The sequence below is a fragment of the Acomys minous genome (genome assembly GCF_964271855.1).
Source record: "Acomys minous genome assembly, chromosome: 19".
NCBI lineage: Eukaryota > Metazoa > Chordata > Mammalia > Rodentia > Muridae > Acomys > Acomys minous.
Window position 1 is genome coordinate 7,302,470 of NC_140499.1, and position 23,286 is coordinate 7,325,755.

The window sequence follows — 23,286 nt, forward strand, 5'->3', positions numbered from 1 at the left end:
CAGGTAATGTGCAACAAGGCGTGTAAGTACTAAAGATAGAAACAAGCAGTGTGCTGTTGGGGGGTTTAGAGACCTCAGAGGTCATGTGACAGTGAATCATTTGAAACTGTGAGTCACAAACGGCCATCATTCCTTAGGCAGTGTCCAGCAGCCTGGCGGGCCATGGTGATCCGGAGTGCTTCATTTAATTGTAAAAATAAATTTTTAAAAAATGTTCATTTATTTAAAGCATTCTGTAAAAGGAACCATGCAAAATGAAATATTATGTTTCTTCTGTTCTAGTTTTCCTACGTGGAAAGCCTGAAAAATAAACTCAAACTGCAGGCTCTGATCTACCCAGTGCTCCAGGCTTTGGACTTCAACACACCCTCTTATCAGCAAAACATGAACACTCCCATCCTGCCGCGCCACGTCATGGTGAGGTACTGGGTAGAGTACTTCAAGGGCAACTCTGACTTTGTCGAGGCAATGATTGTGAACAATCACACCTCCCTTGACGTCGAGAGGGCAGCAGCCTTCAGGGCTCGTCTCAACTGGCCCTCCCTGTTGCCCTCGTCCATCAGAAAGCACTACAAGCCTGTCGTGCAGACCACGGGTGATGCCAGGATCATCCAGGACATGCCCCAACTGTTGGATGCTGCCTCTTCGCCCCTCATCGCAGACCAGGAAGTGCTTCAGGGCCTCCCGAAGACCTACATCCTCACGTGTGAGCACGACGTCCTGCGCGATGATGGGGTCATGTATGCCAAGCGCTTGGAGAGCGCGGGTGTGAACGTGACCTGGGACCACTTTGAGGATGGCTTCCATGGTTGTATGATTTTCACGAGGTGGCCAACCAACTTCTCTGTTGGAATCCGGACTCGGAATAATTATATCAAATGGCTCGATCAAAACCTGTGATGGAGTAAAGTCCTCCGATGCGAAGCTCTTGACCTCCTCTGTTTGCTTTGGAAAGACCCACACTTTTCAAACATCCGCGCCATTTCTTTCTCATTGGCATTGGAATCTGTACCTTGTAGACACGGCAATAATCTGCAATTTAAAAGTGACTCTGACTAACACCTTTAAAAACATCTGAACTTGGTTCCCCAAATAGGTCCTTTTCTCTGTTCTTTCTCCAAGCCCGAGTGCTGTGAGTGGCCACAGTTTGAAGAGCTAGGGTAGTAGTAGCCTTAGGTCCTTTCTAGTAGGAATTTTTTCCAGCTGTGGGTGAGGCAGCAAATGCTGAGGAACTAAAACAAACAAACAAACAAACAAACAAAAACCACCATCCCCCTCCTCCCCCAAAAACAACCACGTGAGTTTTCTTCAGTTGGCCGAGGTTGACATGGGCTGCAGAGCAGGGTTTTGTCAACATTCGGAGGCCGCCCATGGGACTGCATGTCCTATGCCTTCCAAGATGGTCGACAGGATTTCCAGCAAGACAGATTTCTTCTCAAAAGCTTTTCTTCCTCAAGTGTGTTAATTTTATGAGCTAGATGCTATAAATTCAGTGGGGGCTAGAAGGATACTTTCTACTAATAGTCTAAGAAAATGTGAAGCTACATGTACTGGATGTTTCCTTGGGAAATTTTTTTGAGAAAAAAAAACGTATTTAAATGTAGAGTAAGTTTCCTATTATAAAATAAATAAAGATAGGAAAATAATAGCCTATTGTTACATAAGAATACTCCTGGCATAAATCACTATGCGCGGTGTGTATATATTTGGGAAATCAAGGAAATAAATTATGCTTAGTAATAGCTTAAAATTATGAAAAAAAAATCTTAGAAAGTCCTGTCCATTTTTGGAAGAAGGGCTAGTGCATTCTTGAAAACTCAACTTTTTCCACTCGTAGCTGAATATGGGACTATTTTGGTATAGTGTATTATTTATTTTGTAAGTTATTTAGTGTTAATATGTATAGATAAGCAGAGTTTTTCTGAAAGACATTATAAAAAATTTAAGATAAAAGGTATTTTTAAAAGAAAACTACCATAGTTATATGCACATGTAAGTTTGTGAGGATATAGATAATAGTAGTATGACATGTAAGGATCAAATACTTTGATATTTATATGCATATGCAAATAAAAATAATTTGAAACTTTTTACCTAGTATAGTCATCCAAGTATGCTGGTTGGTCATCCCTAATCCAGATCTGAACTATTCCAAAATCTAGAATTTTGAGTCTGGTGTGGTGGCACAAGTGGAAAACTCCAGACCATGGACATTTATTTTGTGTATAAAATTATTAAATCTATTGTATAAAGTTACCCTCAGGCTATGTAGATAAAGTGTATAAAAAGCACAAACGAATGTCTCAATTAGATTTGGGTTTTATCCTCAAGGTATTCAATTATATATATATGCAAATATTCCAAAGTCTAGAAAATTAAAATTCTCAAACACTCTGGCCCCAAGCTGTTCAGATGAGGGATACCCAATCTATAGTTTAATAGCTTAGGGGGGACACACGTATGCATCTCTGCCCACAAATGGCCAGAGGAACCCTCGGGGAGTCCCTCTGGGTGGAGGGCAGATGCTAGCACTGCCCTACTCCTTTTAGTTTCTCCCTCCATTCTGGTCTAGAAGGTTCTGACTGCCCAGCCTTACCTTCATAAAAGGTCTTCACTGCCAATGTGGGCGTCTTGGGCATACTGAGGGATTCCACATTAGATAACACTTCCAACTTGTGAAATGGAATTAAAGGAAAGCTTGAGCAGCGAAGGAAACCGTGAAAGGCAGACAGCTGGCGCGAGTGTAACTGAACAAGAGGCCCATTACCCCGTCAGCAAGCAGCAGGAGTCGCCAGCTTCGGCCGCAGGGCTCTGACTTTAGAGTCAAGGATAGAGGAAAAGAGGTTGTGACAGATCCCTCTGCATCTAAGAGAAGCTGCTGAGGCCTTCTGATTTTGATTTTCCAGGAGGTTTCGGTAAAAAAAAAAGACTGTGGATAATGCACTAAATCTCTGAAGCTGCAAGCCAGCCTCCAGTTACATACTTTGTCTTCTTAAACAGTTGCCTTGGTCGTAGCTCTACACAGCCACAAAAGTGACTAGGACAATATTGATATGAGCTAAGCATAATACATTCACATATGAAATAGGAAAATAGAATGAAATGGAATAACACAGCCCGCTTGAGAACTTGTTTTCGCTATCGACACTTCTTTAGCTGAGATCCTTCAAGCCTGTACTCATCTTTTCTAACATCAGCACGGAGGACAGACATGGGCCTTTACAGCCCACCCATGGCAGGCTTTGCAGAGCCACCTGCCTGTGACAAAAAAGTAGCTATAATTCGTGTAGGAGGAGAAGATTTGGGGTGTGGCCTGGATAAAAAAAAGAAAGGGGTGAGTGGCTCTGGTTGGAATCAGACAGCGCAGCAGGGGAAGAGACCGAGGCATACTTCCAGATGGACCCGTTTTATTTCCAAACAAGATTCCAACGGAAATAAACGTCGCTGGTACCATGCTGGGTTCTTGTCCTATAAAAATGTATCTGTTCCCAAAACTCTTCATAAAATCCGCTTTCCCCTTTGCAGTGGGAAATCGGCAAGAAGTCAAAGATTAAAAGGCCATGCACAAAATGATCCATTTGCCACCATTATGCAAGTCTTTGAGGCTTCACAAATGAACATGAGAACGTCAAGATGAATCGTCCCACACTGCTTGTTGTAGGACCTCAAAGTATTTCCTTGAGTATTCCAGACTCTTTCATAAAACAGGAAACCGAAACCAAGCTGTCTTATACGGAGACAAGACCAGTAAGAGTAAAAAAAAAAAAAAAAAAAAAAAAACCAAGAGCAACAACACTCAAGCGTTCCATCAGATGCGGTGGGAAGTCCCTTTGTCGCCTTCATTCTCTCTCCATCTTTGCGAGCTCTCCAGATACATGCCTTCATTTATTGCCTGTGATCTGGCCGGGAATTGTCTGTACAAGTTGGCTCATAGTTTGGGAAGAAAATGCCAGTTTTAGGAACTCTGAATAATTCACATTTTCCTCTCTTTTGGAGGTAAAGTCAAAATCTTTTTCCCGCCTTTAAATGGTATAGAGGAGAGCAGCAGTGGAACGTCAGGTGTGGCTCCATTACCTGCCAAGTGTGGCAGGCCCTGGGTTCCATGCCCTGGGTTCCATGCCCTGGGTTCCATGGCCAGCACCTTGAGAAGATGACTGTCACTCAAACCACCACTCCCTTTATTCCATTTAGCATCAGGCTTTTCTTTAAACCTTTTTTTCTCCTTGCCATTGGCCTAGGCTCCATTATACCTCTTGGTGGTGCTCCTTTTCTCAAACTGTACGTTTTTAAATTTCCCTTTGTCTACTTTGTCTCTTTTCAACATAGATCTGCATAAAACTGGCCCCAATAACCACACAACACAATCAATACTAGAGTGTCTTGAAATCTCCTCTGCCAATGCTATTAATCAAAAAAACAAAACAAAACAAAAACAAAAACAAAAAAACAAAAAAAAAAAAACCTCTCCAATTTAGCCTCAGGCAGACTTTTTGTACAAGGACAAAAAGCCACATTCTTCCCTAAGTATCTCAGAAATAACTATCTAAGCCACTTACTAATATTTTTCCCTCTGAAACCTCTTGTGCTGGCCTGCCGTAATATCCACATTTCTCTCTACACCACTGTCTTCCATTAGGATGGCCCAGAAGCCCCACTTAAAGTATTCAACTGCTTTCCTAGTCCAGTGTCCATATTTCTAGAACAAACAGATTGGTCAAGCATGTCACAGCAATACCCCACTTTTGGTACCAACCTCTGTGTCTGTCTGCTCAGTTCTCTGCTGTCTTCTCCTGGGAGCAGAAGCAGCCACTCCTGGATTTGTCCCTCGAATAAATCACTTTTAAGAGATTTGCTGCCTCGTGTGACTCTCTTATTGAAAGAAGCCAAGAAGCCCAGAAGGGAAGAAGGAAAGAAAGAACCCGCTTGAGGCTTCTGAGGCCCTCAGCTCAGCTAGTGTTGGGGAGACCCTCCCTTGGGAGCTGTCACACTCCTGCTGAGGTCTCTCTCAGAGCTGTGTAGTCACTGTGGGGGCTCCCATGTCTCAAGATACCCTTTCCCTTGGGACACTGTCCCACCCCAGAGCTGTGTGGTTCCTGGGCTCCTGTCTCAGGATACCCTTCTCTTGGGACACTGTCCCACCTCAGAGCTGCATGGTCCCAGGGCTTCAGTACTATGGTTTCCTGGGCACCTTCCCATATGAGCAAGAAGGCCAATGCCTACCACCCCTTAGAAGTATCTTATGTTTTCTGATGGAGCCACTCTTCAATCATCTAGGATATTGCTTTTACTATCAGGTTACCCAGTCTCAAATATTGAAAATATTATTTTTATTAATTATTCACCGCACATTTCAACCATGTTGCCCAACACATAATTTTGTCTCATTGGACAGTAAGAGGTCCTGGTGACATCACCTGCCTACTCTGGAGTATTTTCCATGGCCAGCTCACTGTGGACACGTCCAATGAAGCTTCTGCCTCTCCCAGCCTTTGCTTTTTGTTCCAGGCTTGTGTTTCCTCTTGTTTTCTCTTTCTCCTCTGGGTTTGAAATAGACTTTTTTTTTTTAATGCTCATTTTGTTTTCCCAGTGTAGGTTCTGTGTGAGTAGGGAACTTTTCTGTCCTTTCTATTTTATCAGTGCATACAGTACATGGCAAACTTATTTTCTGAGACAGTCTCATGTAGCCCAGGCTGGCCTCAATCTTGCTTTGTACCTGAGGATGACTGTGAACTTCTTAGTCCTTTCTCCACCTCCTAAAGGCTGGAATTACAGCTGTGTGTGTGTCATCATGCCCTGTTTATAGCATGACATTCTTTCTTCTTCTTTTTTTTAAAATATTTATTTATTTATTATGTATACGATGTTTTGCCTACCTATATACCTGCAGGCCAGAAGAAGGCACCAGATAACTCATTATAGATGGTTGTTAGCCACCATGTGGTTTCTGGGAATTGAACTCAGGACCTTTGGAAGAGCAAGCAGTGTTCTTAACCGCTGAGCCATCTCTTCAGCCCACGACGTACTTTCAAAAAAAAATGTCCTAAAATAAAATACTTGCTGAGATAAATTTATTTTGTAAGCATTATATAATCATTCTCTGTATTTCTCCTAAAAGTAACAACACAGTTAAGGCAGGGTGATGTGAGAATCAGATGTAAAATGTCGTTCTTGACTATATTGCAAGTTCCAGCCCAGTTTGGGCTACATGAGGCTCTGTTGAAAAACAAAAAGAGAAGAGACATTTTTACAAAACAAAGATGCTTTATAAGAAGTAAAAATACTGACTTGTGTATTTAAATCAAGTCAGCCTTTTCCTCCTCTCAGTGTTGGGGTCAGTAACAGGCCTCACGCATCCTCAGCAAGAACCAGACTTCTAGCTACATCCCAGACCCCGAGGACACCAACCTTGTGGCCTATGAATGAGCTGACAAAGTCCCTTGGAAAGATTTACGAGCAACTGTTGTGATAAATCTTTCACCACACGAAGCTCAGATTCACACACTCATCTGCCATGATGGACGAGCCTGTGTCTCCATAGCACAGTTTAATGTATCATCTTCCTTGTTTTACAAAGGCCTGTTTCAACTGGTACCACTTCCCAAATGTGTGCGTGTGTGTGTGTGTGTGTGTGTGTGTGTGTGTGTGTTGGCACACATTTTTTAATGCCAGCACTCAGGGAGGCAGGTGGATCTCTGTGAATTGTAGACCAACATGGTCCACCTAGCAAGTTCTAGACCAAAATAGTGAGATGAGACCCTGTCTCAAAACAAAATGTGGGTCCCCAGGATTGAGCTGAAGTTGTCAGGCTTGGCATCAAAGTAAATTTACCCAACAGGCCAGCCTGCTGCTTCCTCCTCCCTTTTAAAAATTAACTCCTTAACAATCGTAATAGGTATTTATATATCCTAGGCTGCTGTCTAATTCACTGTGTGGCTGTGGGTCCTCTTGCCTCTACCTGCAGTGTGCTGGAATTACAGAGATGTGCCATTTTACCAAACATTGTATTATTAAGATTAAAACCCCAGGGCTCTCTTCTTTTTTGAGAGCCTTTTCCCACTTTTCCCACTCTGACCCCTAACTCACCGTGTAGGTGAAGATCACCTTGATCAACCAACTGACTGCGTCCTTCCTCGACCCTTGTTATGCTTAAGACAGGGTTCCACTTCCTGTCCCACACCAACTAGCACACTATGCCATAGCTTAGGCTACCCTGGAACTCACTGTAAGCCTCCTTGTTGCTATTTGTAGTTTTAGGATATGTCTGATCATTCTTGATTTATGAGACTTTTTTTTCCAGATTTTTTTTTTACCAGTGCTCAAAATCTTATTTTGTGAAAACAAACAAAAAAGCACTGAAGCCTACAATAGATGTTTTTAAATTAAAATTAAGTGTTCAGCAGGAACCAGCAGAGGGCGCCCAGAGAGTCAGTGACGTTAACCACCTCACACATACACTATTTGTTTTTAAAATTGAAAAGGAAACATTTCCCAGTAGTTTTATTTATAAAAGATGAATAAGAAGCCATGCCATATTTTTTTTCAGAGGATAAATTAAATTAGGTATGTTTTTGCAGTGGAGAAAAATTTTAAATTCGCCCGAGTACCTGAAAGAAAATGAGTTTTCCAAACAAACAAAATAGGGCTCACGCTGATCCTTTGTTAAAGCGTGACTCATCCTGTGCTCACCAAAGGGTTTCAGCCTCTTAAATTTTTTTTTATTATTTCCATGTTTTTATTCAGGGTAGATATATTTGCTATCCTCTTGGAGAAAAATGCTCTTCTGTATTTTGAAGGCCTATTCATTCCAGTGGGAAATAGCAGGACCTTCGTGATTTTGTCCTGTTGTTAGCAGACCCCATATACTGCACTGTGCTGCCTCGGATGTGAAAAAACACCTCTGAAAATAACAAAGGAGGCCGGGCTGTGGGCTGCAAAAGTCAAGACAGCAGTCAGCCAGGGAAACTCAGCAGGCTGTGAGGTGGCCACACTGAGGAGAAAAGCTTGGCCCTTGGGCGCACAGGGAAGAGACACATCTCAGTTCCAGCTTTGCTGGCTGTGGGTTAGTCCAAGGCAATAGTCCCAGTCTTACATGTATCTCGCCGGGCACTACACAGCCACTGCGGTCATGGACTCGGCGTCTACGGGTGCTGGCACTGACCATGCAAAACAGTGGGTCTCTCAACAGCCAGGCAGGGATGAAAGGCTCTCTCCCTCACGGCTGAACTATTTACTACTGATAGATGAAAATAAATGGGAGTCTTTAGCTTGAGTGGCACGCCCACTGGTGGCCTCACTGGGCTCCAATGGACACTTCCAATCCAATGATCACACAGATGACCCTATGTGGATTAAATGGGTCACAAAAAGTCATGAGCTTGGGAAAGTGACTGTTAGGGAGGGCAGGGGGAAGGTCGGTGGGATAGGAGGGGCTAAAAACTGGTAGAGAGAGAGTGATCAGAATGCAGTATAAACACTACTAAATTGCCAAACAAAAGCATGAAAAACACTATTTAAATGTGTTTTTATATCTGCCTCATGCTTACACCTCAGGAAAAGCAGATTATAAACAAACAAACAAACAAACAAAACGATGATGACTTGCCTCCCGGCCACATGGCCCTGCCTTCCATCCTCCGCATGGCAAAACCAGAATTGCTACGGTGAAACGGTGGCACCTGAGCAGTAGGTCACAGCCAAGGATGAGCCTGGACATGCCAACAAGAAAAAAAAAATCAGGGTTTGGAGTTAGACTTGAGGTTGGACATGACAAGCACTTCAACAGACACAAATGGACACTGATTAAGTATTTAAGTTGTTTGTTTGTTTGAGAGAAAGCCCTGCTTTGTAGCCCAGATGTGGCTAGAACTTCTGATTCTCCTACCTCAGCCTCCCAAGAGGAATTATGAGTGTGTGCCACCGTACCCCATTCCACGTTTCATTTCAGGAAAAAAGCTTCTCTGGAATATGGTGGTGTGTACAGGTGTGTTTGGTCATGGTACAAAATGGTACATATGCACTTTGGAGAGCATGTGCGTGCGTGCGTGCGTGCGTGTATGTACATGGTGTATGTGTGTGTAAGCCAAAGGCTGATATGGAGGTTCCTCCTCTTTCACACTCCATCTTACCTTTTGAGGCAAGGCCTTTCACTGAACCCAGTGCTCACTCATAGGCTAGACTGGCTTGGCAAGCCTGCGCCCAGGGATCCTGATAGCTCTCTCTCTCTCTCTCTCTCTCTCTCTCTCTCTCTCTCTCTCTCTCTCTCTCAGCAATGGGATTACAAACATGGCTGCCATGTCTGGATTTTTATACGGGTACTAGGGATCTGAACTCAGGTCCTCATGGTAAGTACTTTGCTGATGGAGCCATCTCGCTTCCCCAGTGTTGGTGTTTCCATGGAGCACGCAGTTAGAAACAAAAACCCAAACCATCCAACCAAGAAGCAAGCAAACAACACAAAGCCTCCTGCATTTGACTTGATGAAATCTCACTCTTCACATTGCCTGCCTGAAAGACTGTTGAAGACAAAGCTAGAGAAAGGCATCGCAGCCAACTCTCCATTAGGAAAGTGTGACGTAGTTCTCAATGGATCTCTTCAGGTCCATTAGTAATAAGATAATATATTTTCTGTTGTTATGATAGTGTTGGTGGAGGTGTGAACAAGGTGCCATCAAAGGCACATGAGAAATCACTGAAGCTTATATAATAAATTAGTAACCGAGCAGCAAGATGGCTTGGCAGGTAAAGGCACTTGTCATCAAGCCTGATGACGTGGGTTCAATCTCCAGAATCGCTATGGTGGAAAGAGAAGATGACTCCTACAAATCTTCCTTTGACCTACACACACACACACACGCACACACACACACACACACACACACACACACCACACACACACCACACACACACCCCCACACACACACCCCCCACACACACAACACACACACACACACAACACACACACACACAACACACACACACACACAACACACACAACACACACACCACACACACACAACACCACACACACACACACACCACACACACACCACATATACACACACCACACACACACCACACACACACCACACACACATACACCACACACACACACACACACACACACACACCCCACACACACCACATACATACACCACACACACACCCCACACACACACCACACACACACACCACACACACACCACACACACACCACACACACACACACCCCACACACACCCCACACACACACCCCACACACACCACATACACACACACCATACACACACCCTACACACCACACACACACACACCACACACACACACACACATACCCCACACACACCACACACACACACCCCACACACACCACATACACACACACCACACACACACACCCCACACACACCACACATACACACACACCACACACACACACACCACACACCACACACACACCCCACACACACCACATACACACACACAACACACACACACACATTACACCACACACACACACACCCCACACACACCACACACACACACCACACACACCCCACATACACACACACCACACACACACACACACACCCCACACACACACACACACACACACACCACACACACCACACACACACACACACACACACACACACACACACTCACAACTTACTAGTAAGACATCTGTAACCAGCTGCTTCTGGATATTGGGAAGGGAGAGCCTGGGGATTCCCCACACCCGTCATGCACGCTGTTGCCTTCTGAAATATTTCAGCGTATTACTTAACTTTCTTTAAACGAGAAAGTAAGGCCAACTTATTCATAAGCAATACTGTAGATAGGATCAGCATAACAACTCAACATTCTCACTTTTATTTTCCTTTAGTTATGTCACCGGGTCCTTCGAAAGCTGGCCCTTGCTATGAACAGACACATAAGCTGATGATGCGAAGGGGGAAGCTGCTGTAAGATACAAGTGATGCCGAGGATCAGTCGAGCAAGTGCTGAGCAGCAGGGGCCTATATAGCACATTTCCACACATGTACACACCTGATGCTCATGAGAAAGTGGCAAAAGATATGAAGCAATTTTCAGAGAGATTACCAATGGTTTGTCAACATTTTTGGTGTGGAAAGAGGAGTAAATTGTAATTTTTTTAAAAAATCAAAAAACAAATATACAACTCAGAATGGATTTGAGGCAAACTGTGCTATAGCAGATTTTCTCTGAATGGCTAAACAAAATTTAAAGCACAAATGGCAATAAAAGAAAATACTCCTAGTGTAAGACTACCACCACAAAAAATGGAGTGCAGAAGGCAGGGGTGTGGCTCAGTTGATGGAGAGCTTATCTACCATTCATAAAGCCCTGAGTTTGTTGGATCCCCAGAAGCCGGTGGACCAGGTGTGATAGTGTTTGCCTCTAATCCTAGTGCTGGTGGTGGGGGGGGAGCTGTGCTGGGAGAGATGGGAGGGGGCGAGGGGAGCTGTAGACAGGAGGATCAGAAGGGCAAGGTCATCCTCTGTACTATGAGTTCAGGGCTATCCTTCCTACATGAGATCCTGTCTCAGAAAGCAATAGGCTAGTAGTATATTTTTAGTTACTGTTTTTTATCCATCTAAGCCAAGATAATGGAGATTGATATTGTACAGAACTACACCTATTATCTCTGCTAAGTGCCGTTGAAATTGAACATCGCTTCTCCTGCAACATAAGAGAGCTAGTTTGCCTGTGTGAAATGGAGCAGCAGCTACCTGCTCTCATTATCTGTCCTACAGAAGCAGCAGGCGTGGGAGTTAGCCTCCAGTCCCTACACACGCAGTCTCCTCCTTCTAGACCACACACACACACACCCCTCTCCACTTGGCTATGGACAAGAAGGTCTGACCAAAGCGGAGGGCATGAAGGTCTCTCTTGGTTCTAGTTCAGGAGGCGGGAGGCATAGGCAGAAGGATGAGGTCAGGAGACGGCATCCCCATGGTTCCGCCAGCGCTGGCCCATGCAGGGACTCAGCTGATGTCAAGAACAGGGAATTAATTCTTCCCTGCTTTACTAGGTTCAGATGAGAGCTCCTTGTGACCACTCAATGCAGCACTATACTGTGTGAGTGAGTGTGTGTACGTGTGCGTGTGTGTGATCGAGACAGAGACAGAGAAAGGGAGAGAAGCCTCATGTTTAAACGGTTTATGCTTGGTAGCCATAGAGGGTTCCTGAGATTTACTTACAGATTTGTCTTCACTGAGCCTGTACAATTGCCAGTCACTCTTGGCACAATTGCCCTACTCTGCCCTCTTCCCATGGAGGTGGCTACTCATGAGTTCCTGTGTGGCAAGTTATAATCCTCTGCACTTCCCTGTTTTTTCTTCCTACTTAGTAAGGTGATGGGGATTTTCCCCTATGACTTCATTTCTTTAGTTAATGTATCTGAGAGGATTTGTTGATTTAAATAATTTAAAGTGTATTATTATTGTATATATGTGTGCATGATGTGGGTGTGTGTGTGTGTGTGTGTGTGTGTGTGTGTGTGTGTGTGTGTGTGTGTAGGTCAGAAGACAACTTTGTGGAGTTGGTTCTCTTCTTCAACCTTTGTGTGGATCCCAGAGATTGAACTCAGGTCACAACACTAGTGTGGCATGTGTCCTTACTAAACCATCTTGGGCCCTGAATTATTTGTTTTTTTAAGCGTGTTACTCTTCTTTAGCTATTAATATAAAGTGACAGCTCCCATATTTACTACCAGATATTGGAAGGACTGCTTTACTAAGCTCGCTACTTGCTATAGGTGGCAAGTCTGTGATACATTTTTAAAAATTAATAATTAATATGGGAGTCCCCAGCCCACTGTGGGCAGTGTGATCCCTGGGCAGGTGGTCCTGGCCTATAGAAGGAATCACACTGAGCAAGGTAGAGGGAACAGACCAACCACCACCCCTCCTCCGGTTCTTGCCCCGACTTCCTTCAGTGACAGACTGTAAACTGTAAAATGATGGTTAATATTGTCAAGTGGACAGAAACTAGATCACCTAGGAGACAGAGTCCTGGGTGTGTCTGTGTGTCTTTTTAGATTAGGTTAATTGAGTGGCAAGACTATTAGCCTTGCAGGAAGGCAGCACAATCCTGTGGTCTGTGGTCCCCAACTGAACACAAGCGAGAAAGAGCGAGCTGAGCACCAGAGTTTCTCTCTCTCTCTCTCTCTGCTTCCTGACTGCAGATAGGATGTGTGCAGATGCCTCACACTTCTGCCGCCTCACGTCCCCAGCAGGCCGAACTCATCCCACAATGATAAAACATCCTTCCTGAAGTTGATTTTTGCCAGTTAGGAATGACAAGAACAGAGCTTGTTAAGAAAACACAGAAAGTGGAGGCCTGGAACAAAAGTCGGCTTGAGAGGGAGCGAAATGGTATAAAAGCAGGAGATGAAGTTGACCCGAGACAACATCCCCTACATTGAGACTTCCCTTGGGTTTGGCCCTATCACCTACTTGGGTTCTATGATTCTGCTCCAAGCTTCGTTTCCTGGGTTTTGACAGGTCCGTTATAGTCAAGCTTGGGTCATTTGTTCCAGTTCTGTTGACTGGGAGTTGAAAAACAAGATAATATAATGATCAATGTTCTATCTGCCCTCACGGCCAACAGTTGTTCTTTTCACTGGGGCCGTAATGAGTTTGTGTCCCAAACAGCACATGCAGTCCTATGTGGCCAAATTAAAGTGACCTCGAAGCCCCAACGACACGGTTGCCTTCATTTGTTTTTTTCCCTAGTTCTGAAATCGGCATGACCTAATGGAGAAAGATTGCTGAAAACGAGAGGGAACACGGGCGCTGCTCATGCAGTGTTGTGCCCTGCTTCCTCCTCAGCTTGGCTGCCATGTTTGCTGCATCAGAAACCAAAGGAAAGTGCAGGAAGCCTCAGTGCCAAAGCAGAGCATGGAGGAAAAGGTGCAGGCGAAGCACCAGCATCACAGTGTGCCTCAAGTTTCGTCTGAAGTTGCACATACATTTTAGTGATGTTAAAAACAACCAAGTACAAATATTCACACTAGATGTGATGGAGGAGTCACAATCCCAACATGCTGAATGTGGAGGCAGGAGGACCACAGGTTCAAAGCTACCCTCCACTACACATGAAGTTCAAGTGTAGCTAGACCCTGTCTCAAAAACAAAATCAAAATGAATCAAAATGACACGTAAGATACTCTGAATCATTTTATATTTATAAACTCTTTTCTATGTTACCTGAAATTCTAAGTGCAAAATATTTTTTTGGAAAAATTTTGCATAAAATCCAGAGGGAAACACAAACGATAGGAAACAATATACTGAATACCCGTATTTGTGACAATTAGAACCCAAATATTTCCTCTAATAATCTTTAACCTTTTTTGTTTTGTGAGTCAGGAAATTGCTAGTTAATTAGTTTATTAAAGGTCACATGTTTTGATCTTGGTTCTTCAGAGAAAAGCCTAGATGCTTTTTATGTATAAATATATTTAAAGGTATTATAAATATTTATTTTAAATTTGCTATTTTTACTCATTGTATGTTTAAGTGTCTGTGTAAGCATATATGTCACTTGTGTTTGGGTGCCCAGAGACACCAGAAGAGGGCACTGGATCACTTAAGTGTCTTAGTTAGAATTTCTATTGCTGTGAAAAGACACCATGACTATGGGAACTCTTATAAAGGAAAACATTTAATTGGGGCTGGCTTATAGGTTCAGAGGTTTAGTCCATCATCATCATGGCAGGAAGCATAGTGGCATGCAGTCAGACATGGTGCTGGAGAGTAGCTGAGATATCTACATCTGGGTCCACCTGCAGCAGGAAAAGATTGAGCCACACTAGGCCTGGCTTGAGCATCTGTGACCTGAAAGCCCACTCCCTGTAACCCACTTCCCCCAACAAGGCCACACCTACTCCAGCAAGGCCACGCCTCCTAGTAGCACCACTCCCTATGAGGCTAGGGGCGGGGCGCGGCATTTTCATTCAAACCAACACATTTGGTATTGGAGTTATTGGTGGTTGTAAGCCACCTGGGGTAGGTGCTGGGAACTGAACTCAGGTCCTTTGGAACAGCAGCGAGTACCTTTATCCTGAAACACTTCTCCAGCCCCTGTTATCCCCGTATGTGGGTTGGTGATTTGAAGTTTGCTGATGGGGTTTTAATGGCCTGATATTGATCCCTAAAGCACATACAGGGTGTCTCCTGCGTGTTCTCTGCTCCCTATATGTGCAACATGACAGGCATACACATGAACATGCACACATCCATACACATACTGTACATAAATGAAATTTAAAATTTTATTAAAAAAAGAGCATATCTATATTATAGTATATAAAGTAACAAAATATAATAAAAAGAACTAAAAACGCATGGGAAATGGTCTTGCACACCTTAGGTCAAGTCAACCTGCAACTGTTGCTGAGACAGCAAATTCCCCTGCTTCTGCCTCCCAAGTCCCTGGATTACAGTTATTTGACACCATGATTAACAAGATGTCATGAAGAACTGGCTCATACTGTTACAGAAGCTGAAAAATCCCGAGGCTTGCAGTTGATGGGCCAGAGTCCCCGGAGCACAGATAGCCTCATGCATCTGAACCTGTGGGTAGCACCCTGAGGTCACAGCTCTAAAACATTCAGATCAGGAGGGTGGATTTTTCTGTTTGTATTTTGTTCTGGTCGGGACTTGAAGAGACAAAATGAGGCCCCACTTTTCTAGGGCAGGCAATTTTGTTTGTTCCATCTGCAGAATCAAATGTTAATCTTCTTCAAAAATTCCTCATAGACATATCCACACTAATGTTTGATCAAGCACCTGGGCATGTATCTTAGTTACAGTCTCATTGCCCTGAAGAGACACCGTGACCACGGCAACTCTTATAAGGAAATATTTCATTGTGGCTGGCTTACAGACTCAGAGGTAGTCTGTAGTTGACAATTTTTAAGAAATTATTCCACTATCTATCCTATGCTACTGATTCTTATCCTAATGTCTAAAGGGTTTTGTTGTTGTTGTTGTTTGTTTTTTAACTAAACGTATATTAATACTGTGGCTGCCTAGTCTTTACCCTCATCAGAGAAGCTTCTTCATGCAGGAGAAGAGACTTTTAACACAGAAAACCACAACTGGGAAACATGCAGAAGAGCAGAGACTCTGTTCAGCCCTAAATGGGATGCCTCTATCAAACCCCCGCATCAAGGCTCAGGGATCTGTGTGGAGGAAGGGTAAGAAAGGTTGCAACATCTTGGTAGTGGTGAGTGACTGTAAGCAAACACTATTTTCCAGGCAGATGTGCCTATGAACTCAACAGAGCTTGGGGCAGCAGGCAACAGGTGATGGGCACAGCAGCTGACAGCTCACATCTCAAACCACAAACAGAAAACAGAATTTTTCTGAAATCTTAATGAAATAAAGCTTGTTCTCTCATTTCACCCAGCAAAGCCTCACCTCCTAATCCAACCCAAACCACCAACTGAGGACAATTACGCATTCAAATACCTGAGTTGTCGGCTCAATTTTCTTAACAGTTATATTTTATTATGAACTTATTAACTGAGAGTACCTCACGTATAACCCTGCTAACCTAACCAATAGGAAAAGGAGATTAAAGAACACAATAACAAAATCGTAAGTATGTCAGTTCTGAGGAATGATTCTCCTAGCTTAGTGAACAGGATTTCTTCTGTTGGAACCGGGAGCAGCCGGAACCGGAGCCTCAGCTGGAGCCCGGAGCCCCGAAACCTTCAAGCAGTTCTCTCTAGGAGCATCTTGAAGTGCATTGATGACCAGCCAAAACTATCCCAAGTCTCTTAAGGCCCTGCCTCTTGTTTTGGCTCACATTCATATCTCCTCTCAGAGTTTGTTCAAGGATGTTTTTCAGCTGGCAACAATCAAGCTCCCACATGAGGTGGTTTGTCTTCTAAGGGGATAAACAACACCTGCTCTCTCACAAGTCTTCTTTACATCCCACACTTGTGATCTAAACAAAAGACATGTTTATCTCTCCTTCAGTGCTCCATTACCATCCCAGCAGGAAGCACTGAGCCAAGAGTTCTACATCTGATCCACAGGCAGCAGGGAGGAAGGGAGGGTGAGAGGGGGGAGGGAGGGAGGGAAGGAGAGAGAGAGAGAGAGAGAGAGAGAGAGAGAGAGAGAGAGAGAGAGAGAGAATCAGAGAGAGAGAGAGAGAGACCAGGTCTGGTTTCAACACCCACCCACAGTGATATACTTCCTCTAACAAGGCCACGCTTCCTAATAATACTACTTGCCCAGGAGCGATGGCGCCTTCCACGGTACATGAGTGCGCCCACAGACTTGCCTACTGCCTAATCTTATGGAGACATTTGCATTGGGCTCCTCCTTCCTACGTGATCCTGGTCTGTGCCACGTGGCACAACAAAGAAACAAACATACCTGAACAGGACGCCCCTCCTAAGTGTGGTCAGATTCATTCCGTGGGAGGGGGAATGGACTGTATAAAAAAAAGCATTTACGTCTCTTTCCTAAATTGCTGATGCACAGTGAGCCGCCCCTTAAGCTCCTGCCTCCGTGACTTCCCGGATGGATGTACCCTTACACTGTGAACCAGAAATAAACGCTTCCTTAGTTTGCTTTTTTTTTTTGTCAGTTATTTTGTGAAAGGAAGGAGAAAAGTTACTAAGATGATACATGAAATTAACAGAACAGCTAGGAAGTGGCTGAGATGAGCAGTGACCAGCTGCCTCCTAAATTTCCTGAGACAAAGCTCTACTGGAAGAGCTGCACCAAATGTGTGAGCAGGGAGGAGAGCCTCTTACATAACCCATCGCACTAGGGGTTCTGACACCAGCCAGCTGTTACTTCCGGCTCATCTCCAAGCCTCGGATACACTCACCTCTGCCAACAGATGCCGCCCACCTGCGCCCACTTCCCTGCTGGTACAATTAACACACATTTACACTTAGTACTACACAGAGATTCAGGAACTAGAAAGTAACCTCTTCAGCTATTATTAAAAGATGATTTTTTTTTTTACTTTGTGAGTGTGTGTGTGTCTGTGCGCGCGCGTGCGCGCGCGCGTGCATGCATGCTCACCCATGTGTGAATGCACCAGGCGTGTAAAGGTGCTTTTGAAGATCAGGAGAAGGTGTTAGAACTCTTTGAATTGGAACTTAGGCAGTTCTTTGCTGTCTGATGTGTGTGCTGGGAGCTGAACTCAGAACAGAGAGAGGTCTTGACCACTGAGCCATCTCCACAGACCCCTGAAACCTCAGCACAGCTAAAAACAAGAGATTGATCACAGAGTCTGAGGCCAACTTTGGCTACATGGTAAGACCCTATCTTAAGCCCCTTTCCCCACCAGAAGAACAAAGTTTATGTTTGAGGTTTTACATTGCTTGGCAACAGCATTTCCAGTCACTGTTAGCTTTTTATATTTTATTATATGCATTTATATATACTGTGTAACTTATATTAATATTGATGCAACCTGCATTCATATGTGTAATAATACAGAATTTGCATATAATTTGCATACAAGGTACACGATTCTTTTTATTTTTTTGGTTTTTCAAGACAGAGTTTTTCTCTATAGCTCTGGCTGTCGTGAACTCAACTTGTAGACCAGGCTGGTCTCAAATTCACAGAGATCCACCTGCCTCTGCTTCCTGAGTGCTGGGATTACAGGCGTGCGCCACTGTGCCCGGCGGGTACATGACTCTTAAAAGTACATCTGTGGACTGTCTCTAATACCATAGGTGGCTCATCCAATACACCCCCACCTAGAATAGCTGTTGCAATAGCTGGTTTGTCAGTTTTAAATTACTGTATAAGTCATGTATTGTGTATTTCCAGTGTCAGGTTTCTTTGTCGCTTGGTGCATGTCAGTGGTTTGTTCTTTCACTTGCTTTTTGTTCTGGAAGGGTTGGTGTCTGTCCTGTGGCTTGCTTTCTCACCTAGCGGCTCAGGCGCTCTTCTGGCCTTCATGGGTCTCTTGACTTTCTCCACAGGGCCATGTGCCACTTTTAAATAAACACAAGCTCACATACACCAATGAGCATTCTTGTCCTTCTATGTTGGTGGCCGGAAGCACTTGTTAGTAGTAGCTTCATGTGCACAGGGACATAGTTCAAAACCCCACATGGACACCTGAGACCACCAGGAGTGCCAAAGCCCACTTACATTACTTTTCCTAGAATACAAATCTATAATAGAGTTTAGTTCATGCGCTGCACGTAACAGGGGCCTAACAATGATAAAGTAGAATAATTACACGTGTGTAAAGTTTTCTGTGAGCACGCACGGAGGCCAGAGGTTGACCTCAGCCAATGTCCACTATCTCCCTCTAGCGAATTCCACCTTATTCTTATTTATTTTGAAATACTTTTATACTTATTCCTGTGAATGTGTGTGTTTGTGTGAAAGTGTGCTACATATGTTCAGAGGCCCTCAGGGCTGGAAAAGGACTTCAGATTCCCTGGAGCTGTAGTACAGGGGGTTGTGAGTCAGTTGGGTTCTCTGGAAGAGCAGGAGAGGTACCTGCACATATGCACACTTGTGCACAATACACTCATGTGCACACACGTGCAAAATACTTTAAAAAATGAGTATTCATCATAGAGAATTTGTTAACTTTAAGGCTTTTTCATTATTGGCCTTAGAGTATGGTCCGAATTATAAAAGGATTAACTGACTTCGGCCCTGTGTTGGTAGCATTTATCCCTGGCTCCTGGAAGGTCTGTAGAGATGGAATTATTCATTGTATCTATACTGCCTCAGGCATTGTGCAAGGAAGCTCTTTTCTTTGCAAAGAGTATAACATCACACAGAACAGCTAAGAGATCTAAAAGGTCATGCAGCTCTGCTAAATCTGTGCCAGTCGCCCTCCACAGTCTATGCTTTTCTGGTCATAATGCCACCCAGGACCTCAGATCCAAGATGATTTTTAAAAAAGATTTATTTATTTATTTATTTATTTATTTATTTAAGTACATAAAGTGTTCTGCCTGCACGTGAGCCAGCAGGCCAGAAGAGGGCACCAGATCTCATTATAGATGGTTGTGAGCCACCATGTGGTAGCTGGGAATTGAACTCAGGACCTTCAGAAGAATAGCCAGTGCTCTTAACCTCTGAGCAGTCCCTCCAGCCCCTAAGGTGCTTTCTTAAACTCTACTCCTACGCTCTTTGAATGAGACACTGGTCTCTGCATACTCACTGTCGCTGCGTTTAGAGCGTGCCTCGTGTCTGCTCAGAATACATGTGGCCAAGTTCCTTCACATGCATTTCGTGTGGGCATCACTGGTATCAGAACCCCTTGGGGTTCAGATGCTACTCCCTAAATGGTACGAGGTTCTGCTGCCCATGAGCAAGGACTTGGGTGGAGGAGCAACTGCAGTAGACGCAGAGTCAGTTTATTAAGATAAGATACAATTCCAAACTGTTGCACCAACCAAGGACAATGCATGCAGTAAACCTAGAACCCCCTATTCAGATCTAGTCAATGGACAGGACATTCTCCACAGTTATGTGGAGAGCAGGGACTGACTCTGACATGAATTCTGGTGCCCCCTATTTGACCACTTCCCTTTGGTGGCGAGGCCTGGTGGCACTCAGAGGAAGGGGAAGCAGTCTATCCAGATGAGACCTGAGAGACTGTGGTCCTCTGGTGAGGGAGGAGGTCCCCTTCTGTCACAGGCCTAGGGGAAGGGAATAGGGTGAAAGAGGAAGAGAGAGGGGAACAGGAAGATACAAGTGAGGGGATAACAATCGGGATGTACCTTGAATAAATTATTTTAAAAAATAAAAGATACAATTCCAAGGGAGGAAACAGTTGAGAGCAAGGCAAGAATTTAGCAGCTCACACTTCCCTACCATACAGAAAAGACGAGGACTTTATGTCATATAATGCCAGTGATTTCCATCTGCAGAGAGCAAGCAGGCTTTTTGGCTCGTCTGGATGTTATGACTTTTCTGGGAACATTCCGCCGGTTGCATGTAGTTCTATATTCAAGTTTGCACCTTCCGCCAGGTGGTGGTGGCTCACGCTTTTAATCCCAGCACTCGGGAGGCAGAGGCAGGTGGATCTGTGAGTTCGAGGCCAGCCTGGTCTACAAAGCGAGTCCAGGACAGCCAAGGCTACACAGAGAAACCGTGTCTCAGAAAACCACCACCAACAAAAACCAAAACCAAGTTTGCACCTTCCAAGGTTCGTTAACACCTTAAATCTCCACACAAAAGTGAAATCGGGTAGTGTATATATGTCCATGCACCATATTTGTTCCAGATTCGTACAGAGGCCAGAAGCGGCATGGCATTCCTTGGACCTGAAGTTTAAATTGTTGTGATCTGCCTGATATGGGTGCTGGGAACCCAGCCTAGAAACTCTGTAACAGCAGCAAGTGCTCTGAGCTACTGAGCGGGTGAGCATGCACTTTAGTCTCATAGCGCCCCACTGATTGCTTCAGATACTCAGGAATGTGTCTGCATCTGTACCAGTGGGGGCTTTCCAGCCTTCCTTCCTGTCAATTGTTTTCTCATATGCTAGTTCCCTGGCCTCCCAGATATTCTCTTGTGTCACTCTACCACACTAGCAGTTGGAAAGGCTGAGGCAGCGCAAAAAGCTAAACTGGCCTTTCCTAGGACTCAGTGCTCAGAAGCTGCAATGCTGGGCCTGGAATTCATTGTAGGGAACAGAACCATTAGGATGCTGATCAAGATACAACATAGGCCAAGGTAGCTAGTGATAGATGGGGGTGGGGAATGAGCATGAGGCTATGAGCCAAAAAAAAAGGGGGGGCTGATTAAGGATGTCTGGGGAATCCAAAAGAAAACACGGATGCAATCAGCTATGTACGTACGTTGGCAGGATGCCTCTTTTGTGTGATGCTGTATCAATCCGGCCTTGGCACCACAGCCTTTTCCTTTCACCTTTGACAGCCTGTCTCTTGTGTGTCTGTCTAGAGACTCACAGATGGCTTCTGTGCCACGCTGTAGCATGGGTGCAGTCTGTGTGTGGCCTGGGTGTCTGTCATTGTCTGCGGCATAGCAGGTCACCCAAGTCACCCAGGTGGCTCCCTTCTGAAAGTAGTTCCAATAGCACCAAGAACAGGCTCTGAAGCTGCAGTTCTCACTTTTGAGCCTGAAGAAAGTTTGGCTTGAAAACTGCATCACTAGGAAAACCAGCAAAAATATCCCTCAGGCCGGGCGTGGTGGCGCATGCCTTTAATCCCAGCACTTGGGAGGCAGAGGCAGGTGGATCACTGTGAGTTCGAGGCCAGCCTGGGACAGTCAAGGCTACACAGAGAAACCCTGTCTCGAAAAACAAAACAAAACAAAACAACAACAACAACAAATATATATATATATATATATATATATATATATATATATATATATATACACACACACATACCTCAGGATTCTCTTGTCGTCCCCCCCCACACACACACACTGTGCTACAGTCAGGATTGCTGGTGGAACACAGACCGTGTTAAAAATGAACACCAGATGGGTTACTTTCTTTTATTGGACATTGCTGGTTTTAATTCTCATTTTTTGAGATTAACTTTTCATTGTCATCCATGTCAGGGGAACGTTAAATCCACAGCAACAATACAGGGAGTGGCAGTGGGGACATGGGTCAGAAACACAGCTTGGCAAGGCTACTCCTTCTTGTCTTCTCAGACATCCCCACACAGGGGAAACCACCAGGATTCTGAACCTCACAGCAGAAAAGACTCTCAGCAAGAGCCACCATGAACCAGAGATGTAGTTTAATTAGAAGAGATTTTTTTTTTTTAAACATAGATTTAGGCACTTTCACATCTCCTCCTTCTTCCTATGACCTACTGGGTCCAATTAGCCAGGGTATAGGTATTGCCAGAGCATGGGCCACCACCAGTGTTCGCATCCTTGAAGAAAAGTCTCTCTCTCTCTCTCTCTCTCTCTCTCTCTCTCTCTCTCTCTCTCTCTCTCTCTCTCTCTCACACACACACACACACACACACACACACACACACACACACGTGCATGCACATGCACGCTCACACACACCATTGCATCAACTGCCAATAGCCCCTCATCCAGGTGTGGAGCCACAGCAGCCTCTATCCAAGTCATGCTGAGATGTTGGCTAGCTTGCTCGTGTGCAGATAGCTGCCATAGCTGCTACAGGCTCACAGTTGCAATGACTCTGCTGTGCCCAAAAGACAACATTTCACAGGTCACCTCCCGTGTTGTGGCTCTTGGTTCTAATTAATTAGAAGACACTTTAACAATATGACTATATAGCAAAAATAACTGCAGAACC

General features: G+C 44.5%; 1 protein-coding gene and 2 long non-coding RNA genes across 4 annotated transcripts in view; 1 reads left to right on the plus strand and 2 right to left on the minus strand.

The window, feature by feature from the left end:
- The window catches only part of NCEH1 (neutral cholesterol ester hydrolase 1), a 58,281-nt gene extending 53,433 nt beyond the window's left edge, over positions 1-4,848 (plus strand). For both annotated transcript variants that reach the window (XM_084769326.1, XM_084769327.1), the window contains exon 5: positions 283-4,848. In XM_084769326.1, the coding sequence (XP_084625452.1) occupies positions 283-900 (618 nt within the window). In that variant the 3' untranslated portion in view covers positions 901-4,848. The remainder of the gene's footprint in view (positions 1-282) is intronic.
- On the minus strand, positions 1,932-8,389 carry LOC311590393. Its single transcript, XR_014776859.1, has 2 exons — positions 8,090-8,389; positions 1,932-6,213 (listed from the first exon to the last, which is right to left on the minus strand). It is a non-coding gene; the product is annotated as an uncharacterized lncRNA (long non-coding RNA).
- A 195-nt stretch (positions 8,390-8,584) lies between these two features.
- LOC311590392 lies at positions 8,585-16,748 on the minus strand. Its single transcript, XR_014776858.1, has 3 exons — positions 15,518-16,748; positions 13,479-13,570; positions 8,585-8,705 (listed from the first exon to the last, which is right to left on the minus strand). It is a non-coding gene; the product is annotated as an uncharacterized lncRNA (long non-coding RNA).
- Positions 16,749-23,286: the final 6,538 nt, after the last annotated feature.